This window comes from Falco cherrug, chromosome 9 (assembly GCF_023634085.1).
Source record: "Falco cherrug isolate bFalChe1 chromosome 9, bFalChe1.pri, whole genome shotgun sequence".
NCBI classification, from domain to species: Eukaryota; Metazoa; Chordata; class Aves; order Falconiformes; family Falconidae; genus Falco; species Falco cherrug.
This window is the reverse complement of record NC_073705.1, coordinates 15,803,129-15,827,621: the sequence shown is the minus strand read 5'-3', so window position 1 is coordinate 15,827,621 and position 24,493 is coordinate 15,803,129. Positions and strand designations below refer to the sequence as shown.

Sequence of the window (24,493 nt, the reverse complement as noted above, 5' to 3'; positions counted from 1 at the left end):
TGGGTGAAGGTGGGGCTGGCTGGTCCCCAGGGGACACTCCTCAGCATCCCCAGGAGCCACTCGTCAGCCCCTTGGCTGGCAGTGCCATGCACTGACCCATCACGCCCCCGTGCTCCGCACCTTCCTGCAGCAGGATGCGCAGGGATGGCTGCTGCCCGTACGGCTCCGTATGGCCCAGCCGGCAGCTCCGGCGCATCCCGGCGTGCGGCCACGTGCCGCTGTGTCGATCCGAGCGGCGTTGGCCCCGCCAGGGCCGGTGACACACGCCTGCGCCGGGCTCCGCCGCGCGTCAACCAGTGATCGCCCAGTTGGGTACCATAAATAATTAATATCTGTGTCACCGTGCTTCCTCCCCCGCCGCGCCGCCGACCGCTCCTCCGGGTCAAGGGGCTTTGGTCAAGGTCATTGCCGTGCCCGGCCCCAGCAGGACCGGGGGCGGGGGGCAGCCCCCGGGCGCTCCCCCCGGGCTCATTGTCCTCACGGCCGGTGCCCGGGGCGCGTCCCCGCCGCTGGGAAACGGGCCGGCCCCGCGGATGCGCAGCACAAAGGGGACCGGCGCTGCCGCGGGCGTGGGGACGGGAGGTGGGCAGGGGGGGCTGCCGGGGGGGTCGCGCCGCGGGGCGGTGACACCCCCCGACCTGCCGGGCCCCTGCACAGACTGCACCGGTGCGGGGAGGGTGCGTGACAGCCCCCTTTGTGTCCCGCTGCGCATCCCGGCGCCTTCCTCATTGTTTTGTGAAACTGGAGGGGGGGAGCGGAGGGGGGGGGCTTCAATATTTAAAATAAAAATAATAAAAATAATGAAAATAGAGAAATATTGAAAACGAGTGAGCAGGGCGGCAGTGGGCGCAGACAGACGAGGCGGCGGGGGTGCCCCTGCCTGCTTCCCCCGCGCTGCCGGGGCGCTGGGGGGCTCGGGGGAGCTGCCCCCCGCCCGCACAATGCCGCACCGCCCCGCCCCGCCGCCAGGGGCCGCCCCCACCGCGCCCCGCCCCGCCCCCCCATCCCCGCGCCGCCCCGCCCCCGCCGGGCGCCGATTGGCCGCGCCGCGCCCCGAGAGTTACAAAGTTGCCGTCAGGTGGGGCGGGCGCGGCGCTGATTGGCCGCGGCGGGCGCAGGGCGGGGCGGGCGCGGCGCTGTCAGCCGGGGCGCGGCGGGAGCCGCCTGCGGGGCGCTCGGGGCGGCAGCGGCGCGGCATGGCCGGCTGAGGGGGCGGGAGCCGCCGCCGCCCGGCGCCGCTGCCCGGCCGCTCTAGCAGGGTGACGGAGCGCCGCGGTGGCTGAGGGACGGGAGCGGGGATGAATGAATGAATGGCGGAGCGCCGCGCCGCAGCATGAGGCGCCGGCCGAGGACCGCGCCCGGGCTCGCCCTGTTCTGCCTCGCCGCCCTCTTGGCCGCCGCCGCCGGGCTGCCCCCCAGCGCCGCGCCGCCCCCCGAGCCCGGCAGCGGCAGCGGCGGCCCCGCCGAGGGCGGCCCCGGCCCGGCGCCGCCCGCCCGGCCCCGCGGCTCCGCCGCGCCCGCCCGGGGCAGCCCCCCGCCGCCGCCCCCGGAGGAGGAGGAGGAGGCGGCGGCGGTGGCGGCGGAGGAAGAGGAGGAGACGGCGGCCGCGGGTAGCGGCCCCACAGGTGAGAGGCCCACGCGTGTCCGGGACGGGGGTGGGGACGGGTGGGCAGCGGGGCCACGGGCTCTGGCGGGGGGCGGGACGGGTCTGCCCGCCCCCCCCACCCCCCGCCGGGCGGACAATGGCAAGGAGAGGGGCACAGGGGGCGGCGGCTCCTCAGGACCCCCGAGCTGGACAGGGACCCCCCGCGGCATCCCACGACGCGGGCCGGGGCCGGGTGGGCTGTGCGGGGGTGCCCAGGCCGTGCCCGCTCCGGGCCGGTGGCCTCACAGGCGTTACCGGCGGTTTTGGGGAGCAGCGGGGGGGCGGTGCTGGCCCTGGCCCCCCAGAGCATCCTTCAGCCAGCAGCCGCCCCCGGCGCTGGGTGCTGTCCACGGAGCAGTGACAGCCGCGGCCCTCCTGTCACCGTTGCATCGAGCATCCCGGGCGGTACCCGAGTGGTACCCGGCTCTGCAGGCACCGCAGCATCCCCCGCATCCCACCTCCGCGGGCCGGCAGCAGAAGGGGGCTGCTGCCGCCTGGGTGCTGCTGGAGCCCACGCCGGGACCTGCCCGTGACAGTGGGGTCGCAGCTCAGTGGGTGCTGGGGGACGCCCCCGCCAGCATGGAACCCCATGGGCATGCGGGAGCTGAGAGGAGCTCCGGGCTGTCTCTGCTCTGGGGGCCGTGCTCCCGGGCACAGCCTGCTCCAGGCCCCCTCCTGCCCCTGTTGTGGTCGGGGGGTTGTGCGGAGTTGAGGGGAGCGCTATGGCTGTGGGAATAAAGGGGATTGTTGAGGAAAAGCATGAGACGGTGAGGGATGGCCGGGGGGGCTGTGCTTCCAGGTGCAGCTCTTGCTGGCTGTAGCGCTGAGTGATGGAGCTGGTCACTGGCTGCACTGGGAGGTGAAAACACTGATGGTCTCCAAAGCGGAGACTCCGGTTTACTTACAGGTTAAGCAGACAACTGCTGGAGTCCATGGATGGAGCTTTGCCCACTTATTTTACCGGAGAACTCTGCTTCACTTGACTTTTCCAAAGCTTTATATTCAGAGACGTGCAAATGCTAGAGCGCCGATTCTTTCCTTTTTTTTTGTATTTATTTTTTCTCCTGTCTGGAAGATGTTTGGTTTAAATGTGTTGAGCTTCCTCTGGAGTGAAAGGGATATATTCTGCTGTTCTGGTAGCTTTAGCAGTCTGAAGAAGTAGATTAATCAACCTGTTGTATTTGGCTAGAAATATAATCAGCTGAAGATCTGGAGTCTCTTGTTTTCAGACTTCAGTTCCTTTTTTTTTTTCCATTGAGGTTTCTGTCTTTACTTTCTCCGGAAGAGACAGAATGGTTTAAGATTAGGAATTGCTGATAAAGACAGGAGGGGTTGAGTTTTCTTAAAGCGAAAGCAATTTTCTGTCGGGCTGTGGTCGGATGCCCTCAGCTTGGCAGCTCAGTGGGCACGTGCAGCACGGTGTGACCCCTGGGCGCCGAGCAGGGGACACATGTACCCGCCCCCAGTTGCGTCCAGCACCTCTTTCCCTGTCTGACCTTGTGTGTTGTGGTTCTTTCTGTCTGTGTCAGAAAGCATCACCTTGCCCATCATGGGCTCCTGTGGTTTTACCAAGAGCATCCCCCTGGTACGGGCCAAGTGACAAGTGTCATGTGAGGGTATTGCAGGGCACGAGGTGACTGGTTCAGCCATGGCTTTGGGATGCTCTCAGATGCCTGTGCGTGATGCTCACATAACGTGATCTTTATACCTTCTGCCGCAGGAGGTGTCAGGGATGTGAGCTGAGAGGTTTTTGTCAAATCCCAGCGCTGCTGCCATCCCCCTGTGGGCTGTCCTCACCTCTACATTCCAGATCTCGCTTGGGAAATGGCAGCACTGACGATGAGAACTCGTCCTCACCGTCTCTGGGTGTGCTGAGTTTTTATTGCAGAGGCCAGCATCACCCTTTGAAGTTTTAAAGTGCTAATTATTAATGGCTACAGCCGCTTGATCTCAAAATTGCTCTCTGGTGCCTTTACGCTGTGGTGGTGGCCAGGGTAGGAACGCATGGGCAGGTTCTGCCTTCCCAAACGGAGGAATTAGTAATTCGTTAGCATGGCAGGTTGACATTGACCCCGGCTGATGGAGGATTGGTGGCACGTTTGTGGGTCGGGTGGGTTTTGGGGCACCGGGGGTATGTGTGTGAGGCGGCAGCAGGGGGAGGTGCTGGGCTGGGTAGCATCCCCCTGTGTGATGCAGGAGCTTGGGTGGGTGGTACGGCTGTGGCCTGCGTGGGAGCTGGTCTCTAGGTTTTGGGGGGGCTTTTCTATGCTGCCCTGCCTGCCCATGTTGCTGGAGTCCTGTGCAGAGGTTCGCTTTCAAAGTGTGTGGGGTACCGAAGGCACAGCAAAGCCAGTGGGCACCACGGGTTCAGCCAAAACCTGCCTTTTGCTTTAATGCAAGCATGTTTTCAGTGTTACTTTTTCAATTCAATAGGTAATTAATCCATTATATGCTTTACTGCATGAAACAAATGGGCCTCATCTCATGCACATTATTAGAAAGGGTTCCTTTAGTTCTGATGGCGTTCTTACTGGTAAGAAATCGATGTGAGAGTCCTTGCATTCAGCATTTTTTCAGTGCTACCAAGATTTAAAATCTGCAATGCATTTTTCTCATTCTGATTTAAGAAGCACTTCAGCTATCACCCAGCTGCCTGCTTGCTCCACTCTCGTTCTCTTCCCTTTCCTGGTTTCACGATGTTTATTTTTCTTTCCAAGCCTGTGATCATGTTAAAATCCCGGATTTTGTTTTTAAGAGAAGTAAATTGCTAATCCTCATGTTTGTGGAGACAAGCTTAGAAGTATCCCCTGCCTTATCACCAAAGCCTCTAACACCCGCCGTGGAGACTCTGCCTCTCCCTTTTATACGCAATAGTCTGTTTTAAAGCAAAAGCTGGGGCTTTGCTGGGGCAGCTGACTTGGGGACGCTGCTGGAGCAGACGCGGCTGCTGTGGCCGGTAGAGTCCGGGTTGGATTTTCCCTGCCGAAGGAACAAAACTCCTCTATTCCACCCATTTCTGCCTGGCCGTGTGGAACAGCGTGGGGCTCCTTGAAGGACACTTTGTTCTGACTCCGCCAGCCCCACGCATGGCGGGTGGGTGGGCTGCAGAGCCCCGACCTCCCTGCGTGCTGCAGCGGGGTGGGCAGCAGGGCTGCACCCAGACCCCGCGGACGGGCTTCTTTGGAGTGTATGAAGTGTTTCGGCACTTGAAAGCCGTTGCCCCTCTCCTGCCTGCAGTGCCCGTTGTGCTCCACCCGCCTTCCTGGGTCCCCAGCCTGTCCCTGGCTCTGGCTCCTCACCTTTGCACCTCCCGGGAGGGGACAACCAGCCTCTTCTGCTGCTGCCGCAGGGCAGGAAGCGCAGGTGGCCCGGCGGCTCAAGCAGTTAGCCACAGGAAGGTGGCCATGCCGCTGCGGAAATGAGCCACGGCTGAGTCAGAGCGTGCAGTGATGCTGCTGGGTCCCCAGCCTCCGGCACGGGGCCATCTCTCACTGGGATGCTCCCAGCCCAGGTGGAGGAGCCCCGGCAGGTGGTGGCTGGCATTAGCTGGTGGGTTTTGCTTGTGAAGAGGAGCCTGGCAATTCCCTGGGGGCAGTGAGGGGCACCCTGGCTAATTGGCTGGGTGAGGGGAGGCAGCGGGGTGAGGAGCAGACCTGGTTGTGAGTGCTGGCTTCACTTCATCCCCCAGCTGGGAAGGCGAAGGGTTTTGCTTTTGCACAGGGTGCGTTGGAGAAAGGTCCGTGCACCCTGTGCGTGCAAGAGGCACTGTGGGGGCAGGTCCCGCGGGGGGTCCCTAGAGCTCCATCAGTATTGTCGTAGGGAAAGACTTTGGTCCAAGCCATGGAGCCTTCAACAGCCAGATGCTGCCACGCTGGGGCTGTGCTCTTTGAGGGGCTGGGAGCTCTCAAATCCCCAGCACAACAGAAATGGCCAAGTTGCCAAAGAAAGTTTCAGGACATCTTGCCAGTGCTGGCCCCTTCTGCAGCTCTGGTGATTCCTTCACTCTTCCCATCCAGCCACAGCACCCTTCGGTGGAGGTCTTCCCACCCAAGTTTGCCCTGTGATCAGCGTGACACTTTCAGGGGTGCATGTAAATGTTCAGTGCCCGTACAGCTGGTTGGGTTTCCAAGGCTGGGGCTGAGCAGTAGGTGAGACTAAATGTTTGCAGTGGCCTTTGGCAGCCTTAAGAATCTCCATCTCCTCAGGTGCAAGCGCAGGTCCTGCCCTTGGGCGCTGGGCTCATACGCAGGTACCTGCCCCCATGCCCTGCTCTGCCTCTGACCCGACGGGGGGGAGCCGGGGCTGTCCTGCTGCTCATCGCTTGGGAAGGCAGCTTAAGCTTTCCTTGTTGGAGGGCTCAGGGTTGTGTTCAATGTGGTTACTGAGATAGCTTGCTTTCAATATGTCGGCAGGATTTAATTATTTTTTTTTAAAGAAATGGAAATTAAGTTACAGGCGTGAAGGCTGAGAATAAGGAAGATGGTCTTGTTACTTGGGATCAGTACGGGAGCAGCTGGGGCAGAGTGCTTTTTTTTCAATCAAGTAATAAATTGTGGGGTTTGCATCTTTGAGCTTGAAATAAAAGGATGTTGCCCACAGCAGAAAATGTCACTCCCTTGCCTTCCTCCCTGCCTCCACGCTCCCATCTGAGTCATTCTTGAATCAGATGCATCCAACTGTCCTGACTCAAGATTTTGAGATTTTTGGACTTAGCGATGCTCATGAAAATCAGGATATTTCTGGGAAGATATACAGAGCATCCGAGGTCTCATTTCTTAGCTTTCCTCTGCAGGGAACAGTGCTGGGATTTTGCTTTCTTCCTTTGAAATGATAGCAAACATCACATCACTAAGCTGCCACTTGGAAAATACCATATGTAAAACAGGACCGCTACTGTGGGGTGTGTTGAAGTTATTTATCTGGCTGCTCTTGGTGGTAATACCCAAACAGCAGCCTGTGGGGAGGCGAAGCTGCTGAAACGCTGAATGAAGTGGTTTGGCTGAAGCTGTGCGGTGGGCACGATGTGTCCTGGCCCCATCTGCCGATGCCGGTGGTCCTTGGAAGCGCCGCAGGGGTGGCTGCGGTCCCAGGGCTGGGGCAGCACCCAGCAGCGGGGGTGCCGGCATGTGGCCGGGGGGAGCCGTGTGACACAGGCTGGGGTTTGCCCGGGGTACAGATGTGGTGCCTCTGCAAACAGCTGGGAGATGGAAGGGTGGGCTTCCTGGCCGGGGGCTGCTTTGGCCCCGGAGCATCCTTAGTGCTGCCTGCAGGTGCCTGAAGGGCAGGTGCCCGGTGACAGGACAAGGGGCAACGGGCACAAACTGCAGCACAGGAGGTTCCATCTCAGTACGAGGAAAAAAACATCAAAAATTTCCTCAATATGAGGAAAAATGGGCTATGCCGAGGTGTAACCTCAGGGGGTGAAAAACCCCATCCCAGAGGGGACCGTGGTCCTCGTGCTGCTCCAGTGCAGCCCTAGAGATGGCTGCAGCACCTTGGGGGTGTACCCGGACGGGTGGTGGGGAGGGTGGGCACCCCACCTGTCCCTGAGGCCGTCCCCATGGGTGAGCGGCATGAGGACAGGGATGTGCAGGGCTTCCCGTGGCTGCGGGCAGGGAAGCACAGAACAAGCCGTCCCCGAGGAACAGAGGCCCCGGACACGAGTCTGCTGAAGTCAGGGGAAAGATTTCAGAGGTTTTTTGACAAGAGCCTGTGGCCTATAAATACACAGGGCTAAGTCATTGTGCCGCTGCTAATGCTTGCGGAGCTAACGCCAGCTGACTGTCAGGAAGCGCTGCTGCAGATCCGAGGTGCTGGCTGGTGCTTCCAAGAAGCAGCCAAGATCCCAGCAGTGGTGTGATGCATCTGCTATCACTAGAAATAAACTCGTGCCTGTGCTGGGTGCTGAAGGCAGGAATTTCTTTTGCAGCCGTCTGGCTGGAAGTGAAGGCTCCTGTACCTCTGACAAGCATAAAATAAAAGAACAAAAAGACCAAAAAAGAAGTGAAGGAGCTGGATTGCTGTGCAAGCAGCTAGACAGCACCTGAGACTCTGCTGAGCTCTTAAATGAGGTTGCAGAAGGGGCTTGGACTTGCTTCAGAGGTGCTGGAAACCCACTGGCTCCGCTGCCCCGGCTCACGCTGCGTGGCTGCGCTCACCAGGGCTGCCTTGTGCAGCGAGGCATCGCGGGCTGCGAGCAGGGGGGGTGGGGGGGCACAGTCTGGCACTTTATAATTGGTTGGGGATATTAATGTGTTTTATGAGCTACAGGCTAGATTGCAATCTAGCCATCTGCCCTGCCTTGGGGGGTCGTGTGTTTCCACCACCCCAGGAGAACAGAACCAGTTGCAATTCAGTCTCATTAAACTGGCTGAAAACCAGGATTTCTGATTCACAGGAAATTATTTGCTTTTTTTTAATTTGACTTTTGGGTTGGTCAGACTGAACTGAAATAGTTGTTCTTGCTTTGCTTCTGCTTCCAGTAAGCTTGAGGGTCCTGCGCCTTGTGGCTGCCCCATCAGAGCGATGTCCTTGCTGGGCTTGGAGCTAAACCCGTCCCCAGCATGGAGCTGGGGCTGACGGGTCCCTGCCGGGGGAAACTCTTCCGAAACTCCGACAGGGCTTGTCTGGAAGGGTCTTTTATTGGCTTAAAGCTTGTCAGTCTGGAAGCATTTTGAACAAGACATTCTGGACTTGGAATAATTGAACCTCATTTGTTTGGAAGGGACTTTTCCCCCCTAATTCAGTCAGAAGCTTCCCGACAGTGCCGGTCCTGGCTCCTCCGCCACCGCCTCTCCTGGAGGAGCCGTGGAGGATGTCACCTCTTTTTGTGGGGTCACTTGCTCCCCCCATGGCTCCCCTCCCTGCTTCTTCACAGCCAGGGATGCTGGGAAAGTGGTCCAGCTTCTCCTACATCCCAGCCCGCTGGGGTCCCGCAGCTGAGCGGTGCGGGGCAGCCTGGCTGTCTCCCTTTGTTTTCATCATCTATTTCATAAAGGCACGGAATACGGGGGGATGCTTGGCTCACGTGGTCTCTCTGGATTGCGCCTAGCTGCCTGCGAAGAATAGGCCGTCTAAACACGCTGCCGGAGCGTTAATCGGCTGGGGATGGTTTGAGCTGCCCAAAGCGGCTCTTTTGTTGGAGGCTGAATTCCTCCTTTGGCTGATGCTCCATCCGGATCTTCCCATGCAAAATTCCTATCGCCCTTCGTCACACAAAATGCAGCAGGGTTGGGATGCTGGACAGCCTGCCAGCCCTCGTGTTTGGCAATAGCTTTGCTCAACCTCCTTCAGGACTGTCATTCCCCCTTTCTGGAAAATATTTTTGGGGTCTTTGCTCACCCTTCATACGCACACAGGTCCTATTTCAGTAAGTGGGGAGCTTCCCCAGAGCTATGTGGACTGATGTGAAGCCTTAGTTTGGCTTTGTGCTGCTTAAAGTATGATATTTTTTTTTTCCTGAACACCTGCTGTATGAATTAAAATTTGCCTTGTAAATGTAACCGATTCAGAGTCTGAGCATGAGAGATGGGCGTTTGCTTATTGCCTGGAAAAAGAAAAAAGCAAAACCTCGAAGGTTTTTCTCTCCAGGCAGCTCGGCCTTGAAACCAGAGAGAATCCCAAGTCATGCTCTTTACTATTTTGAATTTGGTTGCCCCTTGTCCTTATAAATAAGCCACCAGAAACATGACAAGGCAAGCATCTCTGCTATTTATAGCTCGTACTGTTCCACATGCCTGTTTTAAAAATCAGCCAGCTAAATGGCTCTGCAGCCTTTCAGCGAAAGGCTTAATGCCCCAGGCGCCCTCCCGGCGTGGATAGATGTGTGTATGGGCTGCTGGAGCTGAGCCCTCGCCCTGCGCAGGCAGGATGGTTTCTTCAGCAGGGATATTTCTCCCAGGCAAGGGGAGCCCACCCGGTGCTGCCTGACTCTGGGGAACGGGCTGGTTCAGCCTAGAGCCCCCCTGGTTCGCCCTCGAGCCAGCCATTTGTCCCCCAGCCCTGGCGTGGGACTGGTGCCACTGGGGATGCTCCCAGCCGGGCTGGTCCTCCCACACTTCCGCCGCACCTTGGCTTTTCAGGGGGTTCAGCACTAGACTAGATAGACGTTGATATTCCCCAAGCTTTTTTTTCTAAAAAAATAAAATAAATTTTGAAGCTGTGTTAACCCTTTACTTATTTTCTTTGTGGCATCACCTCTGTGTAATTAAGAGGCTGCCAGTAGCCTTTACCTGTTTAACTGGTCATGCCACTTCTCAGATGAATCTTTCTTCCTGGCAGATCATACGGCCAGTTTTCAGGCAGCTTTACTCTATTTTGACTGACTGGCTGACGGTATTACTGATAGTGCTGCTTGGGCTTCTTTGATCCTGTATTATTTATGGAAATGATGGCATATAACTCTGTGTAGCTGATTAATGCTGCATGTATTTTTAATGTGCTAGTTCTACTGTTTGATCTGTGCTAAATGATTATTCTCTGATGTGTTCCTGGGTTCGTTTTGGTTCCTTATGAAAAGGATAGTGAAATGGGCTGTTTGTTTTGTTGTCTTTTATTTTTTTTCCCAGTGGTATCATCTTGTGCTGGCTTTTAAGCTTTCACAGATCGTTTTCCCAAGCATGGCTCTGCCGCTATCACGTGGGGCATTTACACTTCATTGCTATTAATTTGAGAGTTTCATTGGTGATATTACTCTAAATTCATGGCTCCGTGTGCAGTAGTTTGAAGTTTCGGGAAGATACAAGGTGGCAAAACAGCCGTTTAGGTCATGCACAATCCTTCAACTGCTGAACCCCAGCTTGGCTGTGACTCGGGTCCAGCAACACCTGAATGAGAAAGAAACCCATCTAAATTGGAGGGGGTATAATTAATATTTTTCTGTGGCCTGTCACAGGATGGTTGGGACTGGTTGATATTAAGAAAATGATGTTAATTGCCAGGGAGGTGTGTGCTCTACCCGCAGCTTCCTCCTGGGTGGCGTGAACTGTGGCTGTGGCTGGGGAGGGACCGGTGGGCGAAGGCGATGTTTCATCTCGGGAAATACCCACTGCATCCCGTGGTGCAGCCCGTGGCATGCACGGCATGTGCAGTGCTCCTGGTGCTGCCACTGGGGAGGGAGCCTGATGTCCTTCATCCCTCCTCCAAAATCCTTCCCCATCACTAGACAGCGGGGTGGAGACCAGGAGGTCATTCCAGGAGGACCATCTGTGAGCTGGAGGATCAGCATTTCCCCTCCCCAGGGGCAAAGTGGATTTTTTTAATTTTTTTTTTTTATTATTTTTTTTCCCCCTGCCTTTTAGAACACCTGCTGGTTTTCATGGTACAGGCAAGGGCTGTCTCCTAAGCCCTGCCGGCACCCAGCGCCTGGCCAGACACCTTCTCCCTGGGCGCACCGTGCTCCAGCAGTAGCAGGTTTGCGAGGAAGCTTTCACGAATGGTGCTGTAAAGATGCAAAGCAATGCTAGCTGAAAACCTTTACAGGAAGGCTTTTTTCCCCTCCTCTGAACAGGGCTTTCTGTCAAAATCAGCAAAATGCGCATCCTTCTGCAAAGATCCATTTTCCTTTAATGGGCTTTTCCATTGAAAACAGTTTAAACTTGACATTTTGTTCCTTCCCTCCAAATATTTCAAAGGTCCTTGGTCTATGAAAAAACTTCAATAATTCTGTTTTCCTCCTGCCCTCTATTTCAACAGAGATATATAAATATATATATATAAATACACATATTATAATATATATCATTTTAGTATATATATATATTTATGGTATGTGTGTACTTTTTTACACTCTAGGCTATAACTCTTGCCTCTTGTAACCAGCATCAAAACAAATGTTCTAGCCTGTTTTTTCTGGTGTTCTTCCCCTGCCCCAGAATGGAGCCGTGCCAGCCTGAGCATTGCAAGGAACTGGTGGTTTGGGGGAAAATCAGGTGGGATGCAGTGCATCAGGCACCTAGGGAGCAGGCAGGATTTTTGGATATGGCTCCTACATGCTGATAGCTTCCCTGAAACACATCTTGATTGCAGAGGCATGAGTAATGGGGCAGAGGCGTCCCCACCTTTGCCGTGCCGGGTGTTTATGTGCTTGGCTGGATGGGGAAAGAGGGCATGGTGCCTTGCGCGACACCCGGGCAGAGGCTGCAGGGGGCATCTCCGGGCGCCCCTTCCTACCCCGGACCGCAGCCTGAGGGGTGTGTGGAGCTGGGCTGGGATGCAGTTGGGACCCCAGGATATCCAGAGAAGGTGGACAGTCTGCTCCAGGTTGTTCAGCAAACCAAAAGAGTTATTGGAATCGGAGTGGAGCACGCCAACCTGTCGGCTCTTGCCTGGGCTGGGTGTTTGTTTGCTTTGTGCCAGCACTGGAGATGTCTTCGCTGGAGCCTTCCCAGCTCACGCTCTGCCCTTCTCTGCTGTGGCCAGTTGGGTTTCTTCCCAGTCCCAGAGCTTGAGGAAGGATCGGGGGGGTTTTGCCTTGGTTTTAAGCTCCGTGGGTGACCTGGACACAAGCGCAGCCCCCCCATAGCCCAGCACTCCCCTCTCCACGGAAGACGGCATGGTGTCACGGTCTGCCTTGCAGGGTTTTCCAGCAACACCCCGGCTCCCGGGCAGGCCCGGGGGTCCCCCCGTTTGGGGCAGGGGAGCCGCTGGGCGCGTGGCATTGCTGTGTCTTGCAGAGCATCCCCTCCGCTGTGGGGCCAGCTGGCGCGGGGAGCAGATGGGGAGGTGGAGCCGGGCTGCTCGGCCGGGTTTCAGGCTACGATAAAGCGAAGTGACGTAGAAAACTAAATACCTGTTATCGGAGAAAAGCAAACAGAGCCTCCACCTGCCTGCAGCCTTTCTCCCTTCAAGGGCAGGCTGCACGCCTGGCATGTAGCTCCCTATAAAAGATGTTTTATTATTAATGTGCTTGCTTTGGCTTGGCTGTGTGGTTGAGAAATCCAAGCTTGACTCCAGATAATGAATGACGAACATTTGTCTGGACTTAACTATTTTATTCTGAGCATTTTTTTTTCCTCCTGGAAGTTTACAGTAAGTTGTCGACAGCGTGCCCTCTGACATGGATTAGTGCTGACGCCTCGCAGTTGGATCTTCCCATCCTCTTCACATCTTGGTTGTTTCTTTTCTAGGGAGGCTTTTGTGCATGTCTAATCCATTTAAAATGAAAAGTAAACAAGAAATGGACTGATCTCTGTAGGGGCAGTCTGGTACAAGGACAGTGCTGGCTTCCCTGCAGAAGGCACGAGCCTAGGGGTGGGATGGGGGGAGTGACGGTCCTGCTGTGCCCAGCACCCCAGTTTGGTGTCACCAATTTTTGGTTTACAGACCCCTTAAAAGCTTTCCAGCAGGTGTGTAGATGGTGAGATCAAGCTTATGGGCTGGGGAATCGATGCCTGCTTCTCCCTGCTCCACCACCCATCGCTTTGTGACCCCTCTTGGGGACCTTCCTTGTGTCCCCTGTCAGGTACATGCGTGAGCGAGATGGCGCTCGCCTCAGCGCTGGTCCCGCTCCCACCTGTGTGGTGTGATGCCAGGTACACACCGAACGGTGTGCGGCGTGGGGCACGGGGAGCGAAGCCCCCGCTTGTGCTGGGGTTGTCGGGCACCTGCCGCTCCCTGCGCTCGGGGGGACTGTGGGTGCCTCTTTGCAGGTGGGGCTGGGTGCTCTTTGCGCAGGGTTTCTCTTTGGCAGCAGAGCTGGGGGAATAGGAGGCACCGCTCCAGCTCCTGCGCTGCCAAACCAGGCATTACAAAGCCCCCAAAACCCGGGAAATGGTGGGCATAGACATGCCAAGAAGCCTCTCCTAGTGGACCTGCTGGCTGCGGAGGGAGCTCTGTGGCTTTGAGCATCGGTTTGACTTGGGGTCAGGCTTGTTTTTGCCTCTGCTGTGCTGCCTCTGCCGAGGTGATGCTGTCCTGGCCGCGAGGTGCGAGTGGTGCGGTGCTCTGACCCTGCACGGCGGCGGCTGGGTTCAGCGTCTTGGCTCAGACTTGGGTTTAACTTGGTGGCTAAGCTGTGGGTGAGAAGAGAGAGCTGCACAGGGTGCCTGGAAGCCTTGTGCCTGGCTGCCTCCAGCCTTCCTGTCACGCTTTTAAGGGTTTTGCCTATTTGAAGAGGATTTGGCTGTTGTGTGGGGCAGGGCTGTTACCTGCTGCACTCCACCGGGTGGCCGGTATTTGTTGTGGAGGTTTTGGAGAACTGGTTTAGACTTTAAGCCACCGTTTGTTCGTGGCTGCTGAACTTGTGCTGTTTAATGGAAACATTTTCCTTTTGAAGGTGAGTTATTGCTGGAAATAAATCCAGGCAATATCTCGTGGCTGAGGCAGGAGCCAGGACCGGACGGAGCTGCAGCGTCCGTCAGTGTGGGCAGCAGCGCGGTGACTAAAGAGGGAGAAATGAAAAGCCAACGTGCAGCCCTGGCTGAAGTCAGTAACCTGCTGCGGGGCTGGGGGGGGTTAAAGCAAAGGTGAGCGGGAGGGGGGGTGGCAGCTGCCCAGAAAACCCCCTGTGGGTGGGCTCTGCCCCCGCTCTGTGTGCGTGGGGGGGAGTTACGTGCCGTCGCTGCAGTTGGTGGGGAAGGGTTTAGGGTAGAGCTGAGATGCACCCAGATGTCCTGTGCCACTCTCTGCTCCTGCTCAGCAGGTCTCCCACTGATGACAGCAGATCTGCTGCAGTTCCCTGGTTCCAGTGATAAGCGACGACTTCCTCCGCCCAGGTGTCTTTCCATGACGTGCCCTGGCCCGTATCAGTTCCCTCTTTGAAAGCTCAACTTCTCCTTCGTGGATTTGCCAGCAAATTTTGTCTCGTTGTGCTATCTGCAACCCGGTTCAGCTGGTGCTGGGTGAAAGCAAATTGAAACAAGTTCTCAGAGTGGGAATTGAAGTCACTGGGTGCGAGCTGGAGATAAACGCGTCACTGTGTCCCATGCGAAGTGCAGCAGGGCAAGCACAAGGCTGCATTAGAAAATAAGGGAATAAAACTTAGAGCAGGAAACCTCTTTGTAGCTTGGAAGGCATTTTCCTTGCTCTGTCCCAGCAGCTCTCCCTGCTTGCAGCACGCTGTAACTTACAACTCCCTGTCTGGCAGGAGTTACGGTAACTCCAAGTTAGCCCGTAGCACTATGTCATCATAACCTGGAAACAGGACCCAAACGGCAAAACCTGCCCGAAACCAGTTGTGATTACTCATGCTTCGTGCTATCCCTCTGCCCCGCTGGAGTTTCTGCTATGGTAATTCCCCTTGTTAAGCAAGGAGACAAAACACCTATTAAACTTGGAACCAAGCTCGGAAGCGATGAGGGAACCGGGACTCGCTGGCTTCAGACTATGGAAAGGGTTTTCTTCTCTTCAAGCCCCCTCTCCTTTCCCTTGCGCAGCCTTTAAAGTGAATGGCAGAGGAAGAAAGGTATTTTGCTGTTTGTGATGAAAAAAGTCTGCCTTTAAATATGCTTGTTTAGAGTATGGGAAAATAAAATAGGTGTATTGGGAATGAATCCTGTGATGCTTGGGCTTTACTTCACCTCCAAGCTTGAAAATGCAATGAGCCGAGATGGACTGGGGTCTTAGCTCAGGCCCTGTAAAGCTTCTTTTTATTAACATTTTCCGTGAGCATTTATTAGCTCTGTGGCTTGCAGAAGCCTTTGGTAATGGGTCTGTCCCTTTGCTCCTCCAGCGGAGGAGCTGGATCTTAAAAGGAGCTGCCCAGGGCACCTGCTGCCATCACTGGCGAGAGTTTTCATTCCAGATTTTCTCCACAGGCTTAAATACAAAGTAGCCTGAAACCCTCCAAAGCAAGTCTGCCTCCTCTTTCTCCTTAAGAAAAGCAAAAAAAGTTGTAAAGATGCCTCATGCTGCCTGCACACAGGGCTGCGTGCAGTGGGCCCCCTGCCCCGTGTCTGCAGAGAGCATCACCTCGTGCTGAAAAGCTGAGGAGGCGTGCGCGGCCCCTTTGGCAATGTTGTCGTGAAGGGATTGCAAGGGGGCTGCAGCTCCCCTCGTCGCCGGCTTCTGTTCATATTAACTGCCCTGGGCAGGGGGGCTCGCCCATGCATTACCCAGTGACACGGGGGGGAGACAAGTCTGCCTGGTCCTGTGGTCCGTGGGGTGCATTGGAGGAGCAGGTCCTGCCCCGAGGTGGGGCTCAGGGTCTGACCTTGCCGCTTCTCTTGCACTTGGTCCATCGTCCTCTGCTTGTGGATGTCCCAGCTCCCTTGGAATGCCCCTCGTCTTGGGAGATAACTAGAGATGTGAAAAACCCTCCTGTTGGCTCTGAGAGTGGCTCGGGCATGAGACGTGCGCTGCCTCGAAGGGTGAGGACCGTCCCCAGAGGCTGTGTGCCCCAGAGCTGCCCGGTGGCCTGGCAGCCGCCCTGGGAACATTTGCTGTGCCCAGGAGATGCACAGTCGTCCTCTGCCCCCCACCGCGCCGGGGAGCCTGCGCTTCCTGGCATTTCTGTATGGAATTATGGATTGGTTGTACACCTGTGCTGTTGCTGGTGGTGTCTCCGCACTCTTCTTCTGTCTTGCCTCCTGGTGTACAAGTGACTGCTTCAAGAGGGCAGGAAGGAAAGCATGGCTTCTTACCACATCCACCCTGCGCCGGGCCGAGCTTGGGTAACTGCCCCACATCATGGTGAGGGGAAGCTGCAGCTCCTGTACGCTGATGGAACTCCCACTTACACCATGGTTACACCTGGTGTAATGAAATTGGGTTATGTCTTCACTACCAAAAAAAAAAGATGCATTTTGCAGTGAGATCGGCCATGTGTGTTTTCCACCTTACCAGGAAACCTCCCAAGAGGTCCAAGCTCAGGAGCTTGTACCGTGATGGACGTGCGTGAAGGGATGCAGGCTGGCATAGTCACCGGCAGCTCCCTGCCCGGCACAGGTTTCAGCCGCAGCAGCTGATGGCGCCGAGGCAGCTGTGTTAGCAGCTATTCTATGATTTCTGTGCTAAGTGAAAAATGGCTTTAGAGCAGCCTGAACTTGGCCATTCCCCTTTCTTCTGAAAGGCAGCGTGAGCCCACCCGTGGACCTGGGGCAGCGGTGGCCTGGGACACCAAACCCTGCTTGCCTGCACCCCAAAAGCTCTTGGGGTGGGTGGTTCAGCGGGTGCTCAGCACTGAGCTGGGTTCGGGGTGGTCTGGAAGGAGGAGGTTGGAGGTTGCATCTGTTCCTGCCAAAGCTGAATCTGACCCTGAGGAGTTAATTGTGGTGACTGAGAAGTGGAGTTACTGCATCTGCGGCACTGTCAGCCCGCAAGGTCCGCAGGGGAAAAGGCTCTGGAAGGCTGCACGCCTTGCAGCAGTGTATTTTGTTTTTAAGTAACTTAATTGTGTCAGACAAACGTGCATGCAGGAGGCAGCTCCTGTGGTGGGGCAGACTGGTTCCTTGCAAGCTGGACAAAGTCCCTGCTTTGCAGCCGGTGCAGCTTCCCTGGGAGCAGAGCCCGGGCAGCCCGGCACGGGATGAACAAGCAACAACCCCAGTTTGTGTAAAAAAGCTCTCGGATAAGGAGGGGGAGGCCAGCCCCGGCTTTGGTCGTGGTGCAGATGTAGATCGCTGCTCAGATGTTCAAAACTCGTGTATTTTGGGTCCTGCATGGCCACCTGCGTGAAGGTTTGCCTTCATGGATGGCACTTGGCAGTAAGAAGGTCCCCTCCTCTACTGGAGTCATCTAGAGCAAGGACAGCGGTGGTGGTGTAAGGAGCTACCACTGCCTCTTCTCCATCCTCTGCTGGGGGGCCCTGCCTCACTGCAGGATGCCTGTTCGGTGCTTGGGGTAGCTGCGGCCACCATCCTGGCTGGCAGCTGATGGATGGGAACTCGTTAAGATGCTTTTAATGAGGTGGAGCCCTTGGGAGCCTCGGCTGAGGACACCCGAGTGCTTTGCGCTGGTTTGTACCAGCATCCACAAGCAGCTGCGTTGGTGACAACCAATGAATGCCAGGAGGCAGCGGCTGGAGGGTGAAGCTCTCCTGCACAGCCTGGCACCGGTGCCGTCAGGGCCCCAGCAGCCAGCGTGGTGGGCGCCGGGGCTGCGTGGCGTGCCAGGCGCTGGGCTGAGCCTTCCGCAGCGCTTGGCCGGCCAGCGGGCAGGCGGCTCCAGGCAGGGTTGTCTTCGCAGGGGTGGAAGATGGGTGTCGCAGCACTGCTTTCCCTTTCATCCCTCCCACCAGCTGGCTGGCTTTTGCTTTTGCATTTTATATCCTGCTCTTTGCTTTTATATTCTGTCATCGTTAGCTTTGTCGTGTTCAGCTGCTCTATTCCCTGCCACTTGCCTTCCAGCAGCACCAGTTGCAATGCTGGAGGAGCCACCCAGTAGCCCCAGCGTAGCACCCTGTTGCTGTTACCCCTTTGTAGCAGTGTGTGCGTCGGGTGCCGCTTGGGGCCCTGCAGACTCAGTGAGCTGGGTCTACTAGTCCCTAGGAAAAGGGGTGGAGGGGAGCTCTGAAGCTCCACACCTGGCTGTTACTGCTGGGGAGCCTGGGCAAGGTGTTAGGGGCGTGCTGATGCTGTCGGGGTGCAAGCTGCTCAGGAGAGACATCTGCAGCAGCTTATCTAGGGAGCAGCAGGAGGAGGAGGAGGAGGAGGGTGACGGTGCAGGCAGTGCTGGCTGTTGGAGCATCTGCTCGCAGCCAGGCAGCCGCAGGGGCAGGTGTGCTGCTGCCCACCTGCCGCTGCCCACCAGCTGTCCGGCCACAGCGGAGCGAGTGGGTGCTCCCGCGTGCATCAGGAGCAGAAAGACTTTGCAACAAGTCTGAGCAGCAGTCCCGACTGTTATTTAACAAGGGGTTTTGCCGTGCCCTCCCTGAGGTGGCACCCGGAGGAGCCTGCAGCTTGTCGCTGAGCGAGGGGGATGCACGAGTCCCTTTGCTTCACTTCGCTTGGGGTGGCGCGGTGTTCCCCCCCAGGATGTCACAGCACGTCAGCACATCCCGGGGCTGTACGGAGGCATCTTGTGAAAGGTTTGGACATTCAATGCAGAGAAGCATCTAAAAATTTCTGGCTTTTGAAAACTGAGGAAGGAATCGGGTACGTCCCTGGGGCCGGGGCGACCCTCCTCCTGCACAGCTCTGAGCCTGGGCTGCTGTCACCTGCCCGTTTGTCTCAGCGTGGGCGCCGTGTGGGGCTCTAACTGATTTATACCTGTGTTGAGGGAAAGGAGAAAGATCAGTTCTTTAAATATGGAAAGTTTCAGGCTTAACAAGGCCCTTACTAGCCTTCTGTTTAAAGATCTATAGTCACAGTAGTGTCTTGGCTTGGGCATTGCTGCTCTACGTGAAATGCAAATGTAGCTGGGCAGTTTCCCCCTTCTCTTGCTCCAGCTACATCTGGGCCAAAACTTACGGAGCGAGGGACTTGTCCCGGGCAGGGCGGTTGATCCCTGGGCTCCCCGGCGGAGCAGGGTCCGTGACCAGGAGGGCTTGGCTCCCCCATTTCTCTCGGCTGTAGAAGCAGGAGTAAATGCCCCGAAGCAAGGAGCGGTGTCGCTGCCACCTCCGGGTGGGTGGCTGTGGTGGCCTGGGAGATGCTCCCCTGGATGCCCTTGCAGAGCCCTGGCTTCCCAGACCGCTGAGTGGCGAGGGCAGAGCTTCCCCATCGTAGCTGCCCAATGCACCCCAGCCCTGCCCAGCAGGGTCCCCCCGGGGGGTCCTGCATTGTGGCTGTGCTTCTGCAATAGGAAAGCAGCAGCAGCGAAGGCAAAGGGACCCGGGGTTTCACGTATGTGTAAGCCTGTGCAGGAGCCTGGAGCTGGGCTGGAGGAGCCAGCCCGAGCTACAACCCACCACCTTCCCTCGCCCGGGCAAGTACCAGCCCTGGTGCATGCGGGGAGCTGTGCTGGGAGGGGGGGGGGGAGGGGGGGGCGCGACAGAAGGGGGCTTCATCCGAGCTCACCCTCCAGCTCACCTCCTAACCTCCGCTTTCTTGTTGGTTGGTCATGCAACGCAACTTTATAGCCCAAACACAAACGGTTGAAAGGACGATTCTTGCTCAGGGTTTTTCTCCATAGCGCCTTTAAAGCTCTTGTATAAATCAATGCGTTCGTTCATTAGCTGCAATTACCCAAAGCACTGAGCAAAGTTTGTGATTTTAATTACTTTTTGCAGGGATCTGAGGGCACGGAGTCTTCAACAGATGATTATATTTTATATTATTCATGCAGCTTTTTTTAATCCCTTTCTCTGCTAGGACATGGTTGATAGATACTAAAATTGAAGTCTGCTAATAAATTCCCAGCCCTGTCCCATGTGAGGTGTCTTGATCTCTGAACGAAAGCATTTTGCTGACAAAACGATTAAATTTCCTGAGAGGTGCCGCAGAAAGTATGGCCGTAAGGAGGGTCTGAGCTGCCAGGGCTGCTGTGTGCTGTTGCAGAGGTTTTTGCCAAAGTTAGATTTCACCCTGTTTATCTCTAAAGCCCGAGCTGGGCTGGCTGTGTCACACGCTGGGTGGTAAAAAATACGGAGATTTTCAAACAGAAATGTGGAATATTTATATGGTTGCAGATGTTTGTGGAAATATTAGTGGGAAAATCTAACCAGCTAAAGCAAAATGCAAACAAAACTATTTTCAAATTAATTAAAAGGCTTGGGTCCATTTTTTAACTGTTGAGATTTTAATCCTCAAGCATTTATTTGGTCTATTTGAAGTTACCGTAGCTTCTTGTATGATAAACATTTTAAGGTCAATTCTTCATTGAACACGGTCTGCTTAGTAAGAGACCCGGAGGGTTTGCATGTGTATGGAAATTTATTGTGGTATCGGGGTAATTCTTTAGCTGCAGCTGTGTAATCCCTCCTGTGCAGCCTGCTGCATTATAACCTGGTTCTTAATAACTCCTGGACCACTCCTGCTTCTCCTGACATCTTCTGGCCTCAGCGATGGGAGCTCCTCAGGGGCTTTGCCTGGCTGTCAGCCCTGGTGATGCCATGAGCTGGGGATCTCCCAGTGCAGGAGGAAGATGAGGTTAATGAGAATCCATATCTTGCTGTTGGGGTTTTTTTGCTTATGTTTACAGGGTTTGATCCGTCTCAAGACAGCTCTACACCTGTGAGTCTGACTTCTTTGATGCGTGTTTACCGGAGAATGAGCTGGTTCAAAGCTCACTGCGCAGGTTGCTCACTCATTTAGCTTCCTTTTTGAAGGGAAAGCAATGAACTCGGATTGCACGGAGGAGCTTTCAGGAACTTCTCAGAAACCAAATGCCTGTATGTTTGATTGCAGGTGCAGGGAAGGAATAAAAATAACTAATCCCAGGGAGTAAGCAGCCTTTGCATTTGTTTAAGAGAGTCCCGGCTGTGGGTTAGCTGAAGGAGCAGAGCAGTCGTGTTGCTCGTGGCTGGCAAACTGAAGTGGGGAGTGATGCTGCGTCTTTTTGAAAACGCAGAGGGGTGACACGGTCAGGGCTGAGCTGGAGTTTGGCCAAAACCCCAAGTCTGCCTGCTTCATGCAGATGAAGAGTGGTTGTGTGGCTGCTGGCGACCCCGAGAGCTGGGACCTTGGCTTTGTACTTCTTTCCAAGTGATGAGAGAGATTTAATCTGGTTTAATTTTCCTCAATAAATATGTTTAATCTTTTAATGATATTACAAGTGTTGTATAAGCATTGAGAAATCATTGTTTTTTTCCCCCCTCTTGACCCATACAATCCTTTTATGGAACAACACAAGTGTGTAAAGCTCTTAACAGCATTAATGTGAACGATGCTGTTCTCTTCGCCGGCAGCATGCCTGACGCTGCGGTGCCCCAAGCTTGATGGAGTCTGTAAGTACCTTGGATCTGATGCACTCGGTAATAAAGCGAATGCAAAATAACAGAAGACACTTTTATATGTATATAATTTTGTTGGGGGTAGGCAGAGGTTCTCTTCCTATCACTCTGGTGTTGCATTGTAGCCTCAAGTGAGAGTGAAGCACAGGTCTGAGCCCCTTAATGCATCTTCGTGATGCGAGAGTTGAGTGTTATTTTATGCCAAGTGCCATCTAGATGCGAATGAATCCTAGGACTTGGCAGCACACCTCTGTTTAAGAAGTTACAGTGCATCAGCTCATCTCTGATCCTGTTCTCGCAGGAGCTCGTAGCCCGCGGCGGCGGCTCCTCGGCTCCCTGTGGGGGAGCTCAGCCAGCCTGTCCCCCCTCGTGCCACAAGCCGTGGGCTGAACCAGGGTAACAGCTCCCGCACGCACGGCATCACCTCGCTTGCACCCCAGTGCCCCAGTGAGGAGTGATGGAGTTGAAAGCAAAAGCCAGTCTGGGCCAAGCGCAACCACACTGAGACGGTGGCGTCAGAGACGTGGAAGGGACGGGCTGGAGCTGGCGGGGTTTCACAAGGGCTGGGAGAAATGGGACCTTCTCTTTCAGCAGACAGCAGCCTGCGGCGAGGCTCACAGGTGCTCTCATCCTGCATCCCGTGCTGGGATGGTGCTGTCCTGACCTTCGTCCCATCACTGGGGGAGGTTTAGAGCACCGGTGGATTGTACCGAGGGGTTGAAACCTCTCGTCGGGGGGTAAGAGAAAGAGCCTGTTGAGAGGCAAGGGGGAAGGAGCAGTGGTGCAGCACAGCTGTGCCTTTGCCTGTAATAAGAAAGAATTCCCAGTGGAAATAGCCATGTCTAACTCTTTAAGGGGGATTTGTGTGTTTGGGGGGAGGGCTGGAGCTGCAGCCATCCCTGAGCAGTGGAAATGAGGAAAGAGTAAGAATTGTCAGGCTGGGTCAGAGCAAAGCTTCACCTGCCCGAGGCTTCTTCCAAGAAGAAGATGCCAAGGCAACAGGGCACAGTCCTGACATTTTGCAGCCAGCGTTTTGGGGACTTTCCCATCAGGATGCTTCTTCAGCTCTGTTTAACAGCTACCAGCAAGCCTGTCCTCTGTGAGCTTATCCAGCCCTCCTTTGAAGCCATAGTAGGTATTTCTGGCTCCAGAACATCCCCTGACAATGAGTTCCACAATTTAATTACAAGGGGAAAGGAAACGGCCTTGGATAGATTTTTAAACCTGCTGCCTGATCCCTTCATTCCTGTGTTGTCAGAAATGGTGCCTGGAGAGGGATTGAGAAGGGGAAATGAGGGAGAAGGGAGAGGAGGTGGAGCTTGAATTTTTGGAATAAAGTATGGGAGTGGGAGGAAACTGCAGAATTAATACCAAAGCGGAGTCTTTCCAGGGACGGGATGCTGTCGCAGGCAGTGAGTACACGAGCTTCACCCTTGCTGTGCAGATGGATGGGATACTGAGTTGGTGCTGCTTTAATGTTTGGGAGGTCAGTGGTGTGAAGTGAGGTTACGTTGGTATAAACCCAGTGTAACCATGCTACAAGCATTTGCAATCAAGGAGTGAGTGCCTTCAGCCTTGGAGTGGCTGGGCTTGCGGTGGCTCACCCTGAGCCGTGGGTAATGGAGGGAGGAGGTGAGGACACCTGGCTTTGCCTCTACCAGCAAATGGCCGGCGATGCCCCAGCCTGGCATCATTACTGCTGTTTTAAATCCGGCAGGATGGCTGTCGGGGCGCTGGGGAGGTGGGGTACCCACGGCGCTGTGTGTTTGCATGGTTCATGCCAGGCTGTTGGCTTCAGCCCTGCAGCACCGCGCTGGGACCGCACCTCTGGCTGCCGGGGCAGCACGAGCACCCAGACACCCAGCAGTACCTCCAGGTTATGTGTGTGTATATATTTATTTTCCTTCGTCACGTCCAGAGAATAGAAAATGGCTGCCTCCCTGGGGATGTTTTTGAAGCAGGACAATAAATAGCATCCCTGGACTTCACAGCTTGCTCTTTCCGCTGCATGTTCTTCTAACAAAACATGTGCATCTTGGATTTTCCGTATTGGGTGCCAGTGAGCAGCTGACATTGATCAGGATTTGCGCTGTTTCGGGATGTCCCCAGCAGATATAGTTTCATATAGACATCTTTGTGTGTTTCGTAGTGTTTTCTTCTTTTTCTGTTTGTAAATAGTTCACCCATGTTTAAATTATTCATTCATTAAGTGGCTTGGATGGGAGAAGGAATCATGCTTAAGATACATGCAAAGATCTTAAAACACTGCAGGTCTGAAAGGATGTAAAATAATTTTTCCACCAGAACGAGCCCTATGTGAGCACTGGGAGGGAATGGGAGAGGAAGGGATGTGTTGTCACGCCAGCCCTGGCTCGGGCTGGGATGTCGCTGGGGTTCGCAGGATCGGGCTCTGCATCGGGGTGGGATGTGGAGGATGAGACCCCTGCTGGGGGCAGGCTGGGGGGCTGGTGCTGAGCACTGTGGGGCTGGGGCTGGCAGCTGCGCTCCCGGGGCTCTTCAGGCCTGGCAGGCGCGTGGTTGTGTTGGTGCCGCTCGCAGCCACGGCAAGTACCCAGTGCAGTGACAAACAGAAATAACTGTCCTCCAGTTTGTTAGTAACCTCTGACTTTGGCATAATAATTAATCAATTCAGGGGTGCAGCTAATTGAAATTGCATATTAAATCTGTCTCTCCCATACAGCAGCATGTCCCTTGCTGTAGCAAACTGTAAACCTCTTCTTTTACACCACTTGCCTCTGAATGTGAAAAGCGAAGTTTAAAGTGCTGCTCGTGAGGGGAGCGGGGTTTGGGTTGGGGTTTTTGTTGTTTTGGTTTTGTTTTTTTTTGCTTGAAGGAGTAACGTGGCAGTGGTATGCGCTGTCATAGTGCCTCTGTTCTGGGATCTCAAAACATTATCAGGCTGTTGATTAATTAAAGCCTGTCAACAGCTTCGCCAGCGAGGGTGGTGGTTGTTAGCAGTGATGCCCAAGTGCACGGTGCTCTCTGGGGCAGGAGGGAGACTGCGATGCTTTAGAAATGGGAAAATGAGGCAGAAACGGGCAGGGCTCGGGAGCCTTGGA

At 55.3% G+C, this 24,493-nt stretch overlaps 1 protein-coding gene across 1 annotated transcript in view; it reads left to right on the top strand.

The window, feature by feature from the left end:
• The first annotated feature begins 1,137 nt into the window (after positions 1-1,137).
• MEGF9 (multiple EGF like domains 9) overlaps positions 1,138-24,493 on the top strand; it is a 51,383-nt gene continuing 28,027 nt past the window's right edge. The window contains exon 1 of the mRNA XM_055720888.1: positions 1,138-1,625. Coding sequence (XP_055576863.1) covers positions 1,307-1,625 — 319 coding nt within the window. The 5' untranslated portion in view covers positions 1,138-1,306. The remainder of the gene's footprint in view (positions 1,626-24,493) is intronic.